This window comes from Hemiscyllium ocellatum, chromosome 13, assembly GCF_020745735.1.
Source record: "Hemiscyllium ocellatum isolate sHemOce1 chromosome 13, sHemOce1.pat.X.cur, whole genome shotgun sequence".
Classification (NCBI taxonomy): domain Eukaryota; kingdom Metazoa; phylum Chordata; class Chondrichthyes; order Orectolobiformes; family Hemiscylliidae; genus Hemiscyllium; species Hemiscyllium ocellatum.
The window spans coordinates 35,985,909-36,000,359 of NC_083413.1; the positions used below are offsets into that span (position 1 = coordinate 35,985,909).

Below are 14,451 nucleotides of genomic sequence, written 5' to 3' on the forward strand. Positions count from 1 at the left end.
TAGCCATTTTGATAATGAACAGAGCATTTAAATTTATGTTGTGAATACAGAAGCGACAGTGCATTCTCTAATCTTGGATTTAAATGTGTTTTGATATCAATAAAAGACAATGCAATCTGTCACACTACTACCATAAGCAGCATAGATAGAACATAGAACATTACAGCGCAGTACAGACCCTTCAGCCCTTGATGTTATGCCTACATCTGTGCAGTGTGTCTTGACACTGTAAGGCATACAAGATGAACTCGGCCAGACTTGACCTGCAGCTGGTGTCTATTTACCATTGGTATTGTCCTTGTAAACCACACCATTCCTAAAATGTGGTACCTAAAATTGAACACTGGGTGGGGGAAGCCGTGGTGAACTGTGTCATAAATTGCACGATTCAGCATGACTTTTGTTCTGTCTTCGGTGACCAGACTGAGGAAGTCGGCTTTGTGGATAATGCTGAAATAATGATTGCAGACTGACTTTGAAACACATGAAGCCTCAGATTGACTGAGTCCCCTTGGATCCTTTTCACTTCAGTGTCGAGGCCAAAGACACAAATGATGGGCTGAGGAGCCGCTTTGTGCTCTGAACTTTGACCCTTCTGGGGCGGGAGGGGGGGTGGGGTGGGAAGGTTTCATGATGGAATTAAATTCTATCTGCCACTTCTCAGTGACCCATACCTAATTCCCCTTCACCTAACACTACGGGCAATTTAGCATGACCAATTCACCTAACCTGCACATTTTTGGACTGTGGGAGGAAACTGGAGCACCTGGAGGAAACCAACGCAGACACAGAGAGAATGTGAAAACTCCACACAGACAGTTGCCTGAGATGAGAATTAAACCCAGGTCTCTGGTGCTGTGAGGCAGCAGTGCTAACCACTGTGCCACCATGCCACCCACAAGTAGAGAGATTTAAAAAGACAAGAGGTGTAGTTTTTTTTGACAGAGTAGTTCATGTGTGGAATGAACTTCCTGAGGAAGTGGTGGATGCAGGTACAGTTACAATGTGTAAAAGATATTTGGATAAGTACATGAATAGAAAAGATTTGGAGGGATATGGGCCAGGACCAGGCAGGTGGGACTAGTTTACTTTGGAATTATGGTTGGCACAGACTGGTTGGACGAAGGATCTGTCTCTCTTATTAGCTCTTATTGATACAGGGATTGAGTTTAGGAGCCATGAAGTCATGCTGCTGCTGTACAAAACTGGCAAGACTAAACATGGAGTATTGCACGGTTCTGGTCACCGCATTATAGAAAGGATGTGGAAGCTTTGGAAAGGGTTCAGAGGAGATTTATCAAGATGTTTCCTAGTATGGAATGAAGGTCTTATGAGCAAAGGCTGAGGTACTTAAGGGTGTTTTCGTTAGAGAGAAGAAGGTTGAGAGGTGATGTAATTGAGACATAAAAGATAATTAGATAGATTGGACAGTGTGAGCCTTTTTCCTCGGATGGTGATGGCTAGCATGAGGGGACATAGCTTTGAGGGGTGATAGATATAGGAGGGCTGTCAGAGGTAGTTTCTATACTCAGAGAATAGTAGGGGTGTGGAACGCACTGCCTGCAACAGTAGTGGACTTGCTGAGTTTAAGGGCATTTAAATGGTCATTTGATAAACATATGGATGAAAATGGAATAGAGTAGGTTAGAGACACCACCCACGCCCTCCACCTCCTCCAAGACTTCCGTTTTCCCGGCCCACAACGCCTCATCAGAAACTTCAACCCCAGGGCATCAATGTGGACTTCAACAGCTTCCTCATTTCCCCTTCCCCCACCTCATCCTAGTTTCAAACTTCCAGCTCAGGACTGTCACCATGACTTGTCCGGACTGGTCCAACCTGACTATCTTCTTTTCCACCTATCCACTCCACCCTCTCCTCCCTGACCTATCACCTTCCTCTCCTCCCCCACTCACCCATTGTACTCTATGCTACTCTCCCCCCACCCCACCCCCCTCTAGCTTATCTCTCCATGCTTCCAGCTCACTGCCTTTATTCCTGATGAAGGGCTTTTGCCCGAAACGTCAATTTCGCTGCTCGTTGGATGCTGCCTGAACTGCTGTGCTCTTCCAGCACCACTGATCCAGAATCTGGTTTCCAGCATCTGCAGTCATTGTTTTTACCTAGATGATGATTAAATTCACACAGGAAATGGAATTTGATCTGGCCTATGTTTGTCAGCTTTGAAACATATTTGACACTAAATGCCTCAAGGCAACGAGGCATGGGTAATAAGTACTATCATGTTGATGTTGTCAGCATCCCAAAAACAAATTTTTAGAAATCTTATTCAACATGTATCAGATTGTTTCTTATTGTTTCCTTTCTGAGTTGCTCATGTTTAGGTGTCTAAATCAAAGCTGGTATTAGAAAACAGTGTGGTTTGCTACAAATCAGAAATTCCCTGCCTCCAATATACAATCAAAATAATATTATAAGAAGCCATTCCTTGCCAATATCAGAATCTTCTGAATATCTAAAAGTTGAATTATACAAAATAAATGTAGTATTGCATGAAACTGTATCTTTTTGTAGGGAAGATATTTTTGCTGTGAAAAAAATCAATCAGTAGTGGAAGCAGTAGTGGATTATTTGGTCTCCTCAGCCTTATCTGCCTTTCAGTTTGACCATGGATGATCTTTTACCTCGATTCCACTTGAGGAAGAGAGGTCCAGTGATTGAAAAAGATACCAGGACTGTTCAATGACAGTATGGAAAACCATTTAATTGGGGAGGGCGAATTAGGCAGGAACTGTGAAGCATAAATTGGGAACAGCAGTTCTCAGGGAAATGCACAACCGAAATATGGAGGTTGTTTCGGGAGCACCTGTTGCAAGTGCTGGATAGGTTTGTCCCGCTGAGGCAAGGAAGGGATGGGAGGGTGAAGGAACCTTGGATGACAAGAGATGTGGAACATCGAGTCAAAAGAAGGAGGAAGATTACTTAAGGTTGAGGAATCTAGGATCAGACAGAGCACAAGAGGGTTACAAGATAGCCAGGAAGAAACTGAAGAATGGACTTAGGAGAGCTAGAAGGGGGCATGAAAAACCCTTGGCGTCTAGGATTAAGGAAAATCCCAGGTTTGTACGCTTATGTGAGGAACAAAAGGATAGCCAGAATGAGGGTAGGGCTGATCAGGAATAGTGGAGGGAACTTGTGCCTCGTGTTGGAGAAGGTAGAAGAGGTCCTTAATGAGTACTTTGCTTCAGTATTCACTCATGAGAGGATCTTGTTGTTTGTGAGGACAGCATGAAACAGGCTGATATGCTTGAACAGGTTGATGTTAAGAAGGAGGATATGTTGGATATTTTGAATACATGATGATATGGGCCAGATGGGATATACCCAACGTTATTACAGGAAGTGAGGGAAGGGATTGCTGCACCTTTGGTGATGATGTTTGCATCCTCACTGTTCACTGGAGTAATACCAGATGATTAGATGGTGGTAAATGTTATTCTCTTGTTTAAGAAAGAGAATAGAGATTACCCTGGGAATTACAGACCAGTGGTAGGCAAATTATTGGAAGGGATTCTGAGAGAAAGGATATATGATTATTCAGAAAAGCATTGTTTGATAGTCAGCATTTACTCCTACTCTTTGATTCCTGTCTGTTAACCAACTTTCTATCTGTCCCAATACTCCTGATCAAATAATTTCAGTAGATTTGTCAAGCGTGTTTTCCTTTTTGTAAATCCGTGCTGACTGTGTTTGATTATTTGAATGTTTTCAAATTGCTCTGCTATAAAATCCTTGATAACTGGATTCTAGCATCTTCCCCACTACTGTCATCAGACTCTCATTGGTCCATAATTCCCTGCTTTCTCTCTACTTACCTTTTTAAAGCAACCATATTTTGGACAATGATTTGTCAGAATCTTTAGTTCATATCTCTTTAGAAGTCACCTCTACCTACTTGTTGTCTTTCCCTCTAGCCAAACATATGTACAGAATAATTTAGCTTCTTGCAGTCAGAACAATGCTGTCCCTATGCTGGACATGACTTATTTTCCTTTGTGTCTTGACATTTGTAGGAATTGCATCCTGCCTTTTCTTTGAAATTTCTGCCTTTTCAGCCTGGAATGTTTATCAGCATAATGCAAACCTGTTCTATTCTGCTATGAATATCCTTTAATTGCTCTAATTTATCTGCACTTCTTAATAAATAGATGGCTTTCCTGAGATTAAGATTATTCTCTGTCAGTCATCTCTCATGCCAAATACAATCAGGAGACGCTTTATACGTTGGGCTTTAGTAATAAATTCAAACCACTCAAAGGTTAAGTTCATTTAGTGTCCAAAATGTGCCCTCAAGACTTCCAAAATTTCTGCTGTCTGTTTTTTCTATTCCTCTGTAAGATTTGGATGGCCTATACTTTGAAAAATATCTCCAAGCAGTGTTAAAAGTGTAGTTACTCATAGCTTATCTGGTTTTTAATGAAATCTGTCACAATTATGCAACTTTATCATTGTATATAGAAATCTGCCACATGCGTATCAACTTTACCACTCCCTGCAATCACTCAAAACTCACTAGTGTTGCTTCTTCAACAAACGGCCTCATAGTGTGGCTCAATGGTTAGCGCTGCTACCTCACAGCACCAGATACCTATGTTTGATGCCAATCTTGGGCAACTGTCTGTGTCTCTTCCTCTGTCTCAGTGGGTTTCTGCTGGGTGTTCTGGTTTCCTCCCACAGTCCAAAGATGCGCAGATTAGGTAGAATGTTCATGCTAAATTGTCTATAGTGTGTAGGGATGTGTAGGCTAGGTGGATTAGCAATGATAAATATGGAGGTTACGGGGATAGGACAGGAGAGTGGGATGCTCTTTGGAATGTCAATGCAAACTCAATGGGCTGAATGGTCTCCTTCCACGCTGCAGGGATTCTATGAAAATCAGACTTTTGTTTTTTTAACAATCTTAATTACTTGGTCATCAGTGTTGTGTCAGCCAGTGAACCAGCCATCACTCATCTCATAAAACTGTCAGTGCTGGCACAGTATCAGAGAGCTGACTCAACACAGGCCTTTACCATTTTAACATTCCGCCCTCATCTACTCCCAGCACTTCATTTGGGCCACCGTGAAGCTGGTAAAGTTCTGCCCATAAATATCACATTGACTTTTTAATGGCCTTGATTGAATCACAATTCAATATTCATATATATGAAAAATAGTTAAATAGATTATAGTTTCAATTTCCACATTGATGATTCACCGGAAACTGAAAACTAAATCATCTAAATTCTCTTTGTTGACCTAATTAATACTGAATGGAAACTGAAGATAAAAGCCACCTGCTCAAGGTCAGACACATTGGAACCTGCAGCTACCTTGATCCTTGGCTTTAGATTTGCATACAACTCAATCCCCCTGAAAATCCCTATTGTGCTTTTAACTCTGGTGACATATAGGACTTCTGATCATTACTGAATTACATTGCTGACTCAGTCAGGAATTGAAAGATCTGCTGACCTTAGCAAGGAAGGAACTTAATTGTTATACCACCCAGGGCAGTGAGAATTGTTTCTGTGCTATTTAAAACATTCAATAATTTAAAGTGACTCCAGATTCCTGGAACCATGGCAGGAAGTATGGCATATTCAAGTACACTTTATGTTCAAGTACACTTAATCATTATCCAATGGTTCAACAAAGTAGTGGCAGTTGTTGACAAGAAAAGCATCAGAATAAATCCACAATTTCTCAGGTGATGAACAAAAGTCCTGGAGAAGAACTGCTTGAGGAGAAATCTTCTAGTGAACTTACAGGGAAGGCACTTAAGTTGGTTGAAGGCTTTAAGGGATATGAGCCAGGTGCTGGCAAGTGGGACTAGATTGGGTTGGGATATCTGGTCGGCATGGATGAGTTGGACCGAAGAGTCTGTTTCCATGCTGTACATCTCTATGACTCTAAGTATGACTAGGTCAGATTGGGATGCTTCATCAGCATAGATGAGTTGGCCAAAGGGTCTGCTTCACTGCTATATGACTCTATGACTCTATTATTCCAACTGCAAGATCATTAACCTTAAATGTTAATGCTGCTGAGTACTCTCATATTTATATTTCAGATTTACAACCATCAAAATACTTTGCTCGTGTCACCTAAATCACCAGAGCAATTTGACAAGATCTCTGAGATCTGACCTCCTGGTCCTGAGAAAAGTGTTACCCTCTGCATAACTCCTCCTCCTTCTTCCAGCTAACTATTTGGTGATGAATTATAATGAAATGGGTGAAGATCTTTCTGATACTCTATGATTAATATTTCTTGCAGAGTTCAACAATCGCATCATTTATACCAGTTATATGTCCATTAATTTTTTTACTAATTGGGCATGGAATGCTGCATTAGTCTGGTTTGCTCGTAAATCCTGTTCAGTGACTCCACCAAGGCTGTTATCTTCTCCTTCCAGCTGTGAATAAGGCTGACAAATAAGCTGATAGCAATGATTTATGGTTTAAAAGTGGACTGTTACACTTTCTATGATCTTAGGGTTTGTTAGCCCCTGAATAGCCAGCATAATGCCTTCACTGGAATTATGTGTAGAAATCTGCTACATACAGAAATCCCACTTGCCAAGATCTTCCAGTTAATCAGGGACCAGCAGCTCTTTATGCAGCAGCTCCGCTGGCAGTGATAACTGTTGCCAGTAATCTTCAAGGACTTCACTAGGATTGTTGCTGGATCACTGGGCACAGGTGAGTGAAGGCGTGATGGGGGTCACAGAGAAGATGTCATAATAATAGAGGCAGCAGGGTGCTTGGAGGTAAGGGCATGGGTTGGCTCTCAGTGGCACCCTTTCCTTTCTCATTTGGGCTGACTACTCGTCAGACAATGAGAGACCCTGTCATATTCTCACCCCACCCTCAGCAGGTCACTATAAAACCACATAGGGCGTGTTGGGTACCTTTTTGGAGATGCAGAAAGTTTGTACAACACCCATTTAGTCCTGAACCATCAATAACTTATAGTGGGCTTAGGCATAATTGATGTCAGTTGGCTCCCAGTCTATTTTCTCACAGTGGAGACTTCCTACCACCGGGAATGGGGGGGGGGGCGGGGGTTGGTTTCCTGCTACAGGCAGACAGACTCATGGCTTTCCCCACAATTAAGTGGACCCAAATACCACTTTTTGACATTTTTGTATGGACACTTACAGCATCTTCGCTTCTTTCAAAGAATGGATATGTGGAGCACATAATCTCCCATGCATTTAAAGGTGCCTGAGGGCTGCACAATCAAGAAATTTTCAATACTAATAAAGGTCCCAGAGTTCCTGCTCACGTGAAATTTACATTTTCATGTCACCACTGATAGTGAAAACTATGGTAGTCAAAATTAATTTCTTCTTCTGCAACAGGTTGCACTTCAATGTGTCCTTTACACACCTAACCTATATATATATATATATATCCTTTCCAAATGAAACAACGAGATAAACAAAACTCCTCAAATATAAATGCACTCATTTTTCGGAATGTTGAAGTAAACATTTTCCCTACCTCAATTATGCTCAAAAGCTCTTCCACATAAACCCGTTCTGTTTCAATGAGCTCATTCATGATGTGCCTGAGAGATAGATAAATGATTAAATTTTCGTTTATAAATTGCATATCATGAACAAATTTTAATGATATGATTGCAATAGACTGAAATTCCAGTCATTGTTCTTTTACATTTATCAACTCATAACAATAAGTTACTTATCAATAATGGAATTATAGAATTCTAGATCAAAATGTAGCATCATCATACAAATTAGAAGTATTATTTAGGCAACATATATCATATATCATTTTAGTGTACAATACCCAAAAGTCTACTGGTCATATTGAAAATATTTGAAAATATATATTTATCAATTAAAGATCAACAATGTACAGTTAGTAGAAGAAGAAATGTTATGAAGGAATGAGGTGAGGGGAGAAAAACAAAAGGGTCCAGGAATAGGAGAAGCAAAGCCAGGAACTTTGTTTCAGCAGGAGTGGTAGATACCAAACAGGGGTTCCAAGTTAATCCAAGACTAACATCTCTTAACACTAGCCAGCAGTATGTAAAGCCATACTCCATACGTGGAGCCATTACTTGATCTAACATTTGCACTCAATGACTTAGAACTGACACTGCATGTACTTTTAGAGGGTACTACAGAATCTATATCTGACAAATCAATGGCCATGAGTTATCCATAGCAGGGTCAGAATGAAAGTACAGTGTGAGTGCCAGTTTACAGGAGATGGTCTGCTGTAAGTCTGCTGCAGAGGACTCAGACCAGAACCTGTTTGGTATGGAATACTGAAAAAGTGGAGCTGGTCATTCACATCAAATTGTTTGGTACATTTGTTTATCTTGTCATTACCAGAAGGGAAATAAAACAGTAAAACTGGTGAATGAGACATACTAGGAGAAAGTGAAGACTGCAGATGCTGGAGATAAGAGTCGAGAGTGTGTTTCTGGAAAAGCAAAGTAGTTCAGGCAGCATCCGAAGAGCAGGAAAATCGACGTTTCGGGCATAAGCCCTTCATCAGGAAAGGCTTATGACTGATATGTCGATTTTCCTGCTCCTCGGATGCTGCCTGACCTACTGTGCTTTTTAAGCAACACACTTTCAAATGAGGCATATACTTCTAAAATGGAGCTGGAGTACAACCAGAAAGATCATTTTTCCTTGAGAAATGTTATGGAACTAACTGTAATGCACATCTCATAATGTAAAAACATAAGAATATAAGGAACAGAAACAAGAGTAGGCTCATCAAGTCTGTCCCACCTTTCAGTAAGAACATGGTCCTCAATTTCCCAATATATTAAATGTCTATCTACCTCTCCTATAAATACTTTCAGTGATCTAGCTTGCACAACTCTCTGGGATAGAAAAATTTATGCATTCACTACCCTGATAGAAAAGAAATTCTTTTGCATCTCTGCTTTAAATAAATGTCTTCCTATTCTGTGATTAGTTCAAGATTCCCCACGCAAGTAGAAATATCTCTTCGGCATCTAAACTGATGAGTCCCCTTAGAATGTCATAGGTTTCAAAAGAATCACCCTGTATTCTTCTAAACTGTAAAGAGTGAAGACTTAACCTGCTTAGCCAATTTTAATAGATCAACCCCTTCATGATTCAGCCCAGTGAAACGTTTTTTTGAATTGTATACAATGCCAGTACATCCTTTTTGAAATATTAGGACTAAGACAATATACAGTCCTCTGGTGCAACCTTACTAAGATCCTGTATATTTGTAACAAGAGTTCCCTACATTTAAGTTCCAAACTTCTAGCATTAAAGGCCACAATCCTATTTGCTATCTTAATTACTTACTACACATGCATAATAACTTTTGTGTTTTATGGACAAGAACACCCAAATCCCCCTGTGCTGCATGTTTGGAGTCCCTCTCCATGTAAACAATTTGATTAATTTTACCAAAATGCATGACCTCACACTTGCCAACATTCAACTCTGGATGTGAGTTGTCCTCACTGCTGGTTGATGTCTTAATTCGATTGCAGGACAAGAAGAAGCCATCCAACATCTGAATGCTGCCATGGAACGTCATGAGATCAGCGAGGTCATAAAGTCTTTGTTTAATACCACAGTTGGTACTTTGCAGTTTAAATTTTGCATCATGGCTGTAATATCAACATCCAAAGGGTCTTGTTTACTCTCATGTAAGTCTCAAAATCTGTGTTCCTCTCCATTTTTGGGACGAGATTCCATGATTCCTAAACCAATTCTTCTCTTTTAGCTGGCTGTAACATCCATGCTGTAGCCACTATAGTAGAGAAACTAAAAGTCAAAGGGAGCTTTCAGACATGTACTAAAGGAATGCTCAAGATTGGTTTATTCAGCAATGTATGAAGTACTGGATGTTCTATAAAATGAGTACCAAACAGTTAGTTTCAATCCCTTTCTATATTGTCCAACTGTGCAGCTGTTTGAAGGTTCTGGCAGATGCTTAGCACAAGTTAGCCACTTGAAGTTACTTTGCATGTGCAGCTAGGCAACAAGAATTGTTCACACTTAATAAGGTCAACTACTCACTTCAAAAACAATTAGAGGTTATGTTTGTTGTTTTGTGATAGAATCCCTCCGGTGCAGATAGAGGCCATTTGGCCCATAGAGTCTGCATCAACTCTCTGAAGAGCATCCCATCTCCCCCGGTCACCAAGGGGCAACTTAGCATGGCCAATCCACCTAACCTGCACATCTGTGGACTGTGGGAGGAAACCCACTCAGACATGGGGAGAATATACAAATTCCACACAGTCACCCAAGGTTGGAATCAAACCTGAGTACCTGGCATTGTGAGGCAACAGTGTTAGCCACTGAGCAGTTATGCGACCCCAGAGAATCTGATATATTTTGTTTCAAGATTATAGTCAAGAGGATGCTATGGTGATCTGCTCTAGAGGCATACTGAGATGAGGATATACTGAACAATAGGCATCTAGTATTACATTTGGGGAATTTAGCCTGATGACACACTTACAGAAAACCAGTTCCATCATGGATCTGTTAGCATCCTCCCTTTACATGTCTTCCTCTTGCTGATCCTCCTGTGGTGGTTGCTGAATGCTTTGCGGCAAGGGTTGCAGTCTTATGTTTGTCAGTTCATGGACATTTGCTCCAGCAAGTACTAGAGGGCTGCATCCAAGTGGCAAAGACACTGGATCTATTACTTCACCACTATGATTGTCTGTTCAATGACATACACGGTGGAAGCAGGGCTCTGACTGTTTGGTGTGCCACGTGTGAGAGGTTTGTGATGGAATCACCAGTCAGGTGTAGAATAGACATTCTTTTTCATCAAACAGCTACTCGTTAGTCACATATTAGCTGGAAAATTGCTGTAATTTCCAACGGACACATGATCATAAAGTCATTTGAAACACTGCCAGTAATAGTTGCATAGACCAGTATAATGTTCTGGATGTGGTTACAAACCAACTTGAGTAAACTGTACCTTTGTAGTTCCAGTGCATCTGTCCATTGAGTTGCAACACCCAAAACCGTACAAGCTTGCATTTGTTGACTCTTTGCACCATGGGAAAGCCTGCTATTTTAACAAAAGTTCTCATTCACTATCATGACTCCTCTGTTTAGAGAGATAACAATGAAGACACTTTTCCTGGCACACAAAACATCTGTAATGTCCTGGGTGTAGTGACAAATAGTGAGCTGCAACACCTTTGCTACTTTATCTGTTCAGACTGGAAGGATCCACTGGCAGAAACAAAATCATGGTCCGTATCGCTTTAGTAGCCACTGGAAGTACCATTCTCAGCCCATTCTATGGCCAAAGATCTTTTCCAAGACACTGCAGAATTCTTTATCCACCTCTTTGGGAAAGCGTGGCCTCTGCAGACACTGTTACGGCTTACATGGAGATAAGAAAACTGCTCCCTGAAGATCCCATGTTACCATGTCCTCTTGCTGAGCTTCCTCATCCTTGGCTTGTCTTATTTGTTGCCATGGTCCTGCTGTTCTCTGATACCACAGCCTAAGTCGATAGCACAATTGTCGTCCCATAACTAACACCTAGTGGATACTATCAATCAGAAGCACACAATGCTTTCCTAATGTCCAACATCACTCTCCTGAGGACTTATCGAACTTCTCATAATTCCTCCCATAATCCAGTACTTCCACAAATTTGACAAAGAAAATCTGCACATTAGGTCGTGATGCCTTTTTAAAAAGTATTAGCAAAGGGTCCCTCATGCTGCTGATGCATGTTTAACAGAAGGTGGTACCTGGACTGACAAGGTTCAAAATGGCAGGTTGGATTTCAAATGAGTATTAGAATCTGATTTCACTGTCTACCTTCTTGATGTAGGTCTAGTATAAGCTCACATGGGCAATGCTGAACATGATTAGCAGTTGCCTTAGTAGCGATTTTCATAATATTCAACAACCATAGTGCTGAAACTGAAATTTTGCCGTCCCACTCTTCAATTATTCTTTCTAAATTCTTCATAATTTTAAATATTTTTTTCAAATCTTCCTTTAACTTTATAGTCATAGAATTATAGAGATGTACAGCATGGAAACAGACCCTTCAGTCCAACCTGTCCATGCCAACCAGATATCCCAACACAATCTAGTCCCACCTGCCAGCACCCAGCCCATATCCCTCCAAACCCTTCCTATTCATATACCCATCCAAATGCTTTTAAATGTTGCAATTGTACCAGCCTCCACCACTTCCTCTGGCAGTTCATTCCATAAATGTGAAAAATTTGCCCCTTAGGTCCCTTTTACATCTATCCCCTCTCACCCTAAACCTATGCCCTCTAGTTCTGGACTCCCCAACCCCAGAGAAAAGACTTTGTCTATTTATCCCATCCATGCCCCTCAAAATTTTGTAAATCTCTGTAAGGTCACCCTGCAGCCTCCAACGCTCCAGGGAGAACAGCCCTAGAATTGCACACAATATTCCAACAGTGGCCTAACCAATGTCCTGTACAGTTGCAACATGACCTCCCAACTCCTGTACTCAATACATGGACCAATAAAAGAAAGGGTAAAAAATGAGGTCTGCAGATGCTGGAGATCACAGCTGAAAATGTGTTGCTGGTTAAAGCACAGCAGGTTAGGCAGCATCCAAGGAACAGGAAATTCGACAGGAAATAGCCAACTGCCGCCGAGACATTAACCGACTCAACCTGTCCACCCCTCTCACCCACTCCAACCTCTCACCCTCAGAACGTGCAGCCCTCCACTCCCTCCGCTCCAACCCCAACCTCACCATCAAACCGGCAGACAAGGGAGGCGCGGTAGTAGTTTGGCGCACCGACCTTTATACCGTTGAGGCCAAACGCCAGCTCGCGGACGCCTCCTCTTATCGCCCCCTTGACCACGACCCCACCTCCCACCACCAAACCATCATCTCCCAGACCATCCATAACCTCATCACCTCAGGGGATCTCCCATCCACCGCCTCCAACCTCATAGTCCCACAACCCCGCACCACCCGTTTCTACCTCCTGCCCAAAATCCACAAACCTGACTGCCCTGGCCGACCCATTGTCTCAGCCTGCTCCTGCCCCACCGAACTCATCTCCGCGTACCTCGACACGGTTCTGTCCCCTTTAGTCCAAGAACTCCCCACCTACGTTCGGGACACCACCCACGCCCTCCACCTCCTCCAGGATTTTCGCTTCCCCGGTCCCCAACGCCTTATTTTCACGATGGACATCCAGTCCCTGTACACCTCCATCCCCCATCACGAAGGACTCAAAGCCTTCCGCTTCTTCCTTTCCCGCCGCACCACCCAGTACCCTTCCACTGACACCCTCCTTCGACTGACTGAACTGGTCCTCACCCTGAATAACTTCTCTTTTCAATCCTCCCACTTCCTCCAAACTAAAGGAGTTGCCATGGGCACCCGCATGGGCCCCAGCTATGCCTGTCTCTTCGTAGGATATGTAGAACAGTCCATCTTCCGCAACTACACTGGCACCACCCCCCACCTTTTCCTCCGCTACATCGATGACTACATTGGCGCTGCCTCGTGCTCCCACGAGGAGGTTGAACAGTTCATCAACTTTACTAACATCTTCCATCCCGACCTCAAATTCACCTGGACTGTCTCAGACTCCTCCCTCCCCTTCCTAGACCTTTCCATTTCTATCTCGGGCGACCGACTCAACACAGACATCTACTATAAACCGACTGACTCCCACAGCTACCTGGACTACACCTCTTCCCACCCTGCCCCCTGTAAAAACTCCATCCCATATTCCCAATTCCTTCGTCTCCGCCGCATCTGCTCCCAGGAGGACCAGTTCCAACACCGCACAGCCCAGATGGCCTCCTTCTTCAAGGACCGCAGATTCCCCCCAAACGTGATCGACGATGCCCTCCACCGCATCTCCTCCACTTCCCGCTCCTCCGCCCTTGAGCCCCACTCCTCCAACCGCCACCAAGACAGAACCCCACTGGTTCTCACCTACCACCCCACAAACCTCCGTATACAGCATATCATCCGCCGTCATGTCCGCCAACTCCAAACGGACCCCACCACCAGGGATATATTTCCCTTCCCTCCCCTATCAGCATTCCGCAAAGACCACTCCCTTCATGACTCCCTCGTCAGGTCCACACCCCCCACCAACCCAACCTCCACTCCTGGCACCTTCCCCTGCAACCGCAGGAAATGTAAAACTTGCGCCCACACCTCCTCCCTCACTTCCCTTCAAGGCCCCAAGGGATCCTTCCATATCCGCCACAAGTTCACCTGTACCTCCACACACATCATCTATTGCATCCGCTGCACCCGATGTGGCCTCCTCTATATTGGGGAGACGGGCTGCTTACTTGCAGAACGCTTCAGAGAACACCTCTGGGACACCCGGACCAACCAACCCAACCACCCCATGGCTCAACACTTTAACTCTCCCTCCCACTCCACCGAGGACATGCAGGTCCTTGGACTCCTC

The 14,451-nt window shown here is 43.0% G+C and overlaps 1 protein-coding gene across 2 annotated transcripts in view; it reads right to left on the reverse strand.

The window, feature by feature from the left end:
* The window catches only part of mcf2l2 (MCF.2 cell line derived transforming sequence-like 2), a 237,069-nt gene that overhangs the window by 116,736 nt on the left and 105,882 nt on the right, over positions 1–14,451 (reverse strand). For both annotated transcript variants that reach the window (XM_060834750.1, XM_060834749.1), the window contains exon 13: positions 7,509–7,575. In XM_060834750.1, coding sequence (XP_060690733.1) covers positions 7,509–7,575 — 67 coding nt within the window. The remainder of the gene's footprint in view (positions 1–7,508; positions 7,576–14,451) is intronic.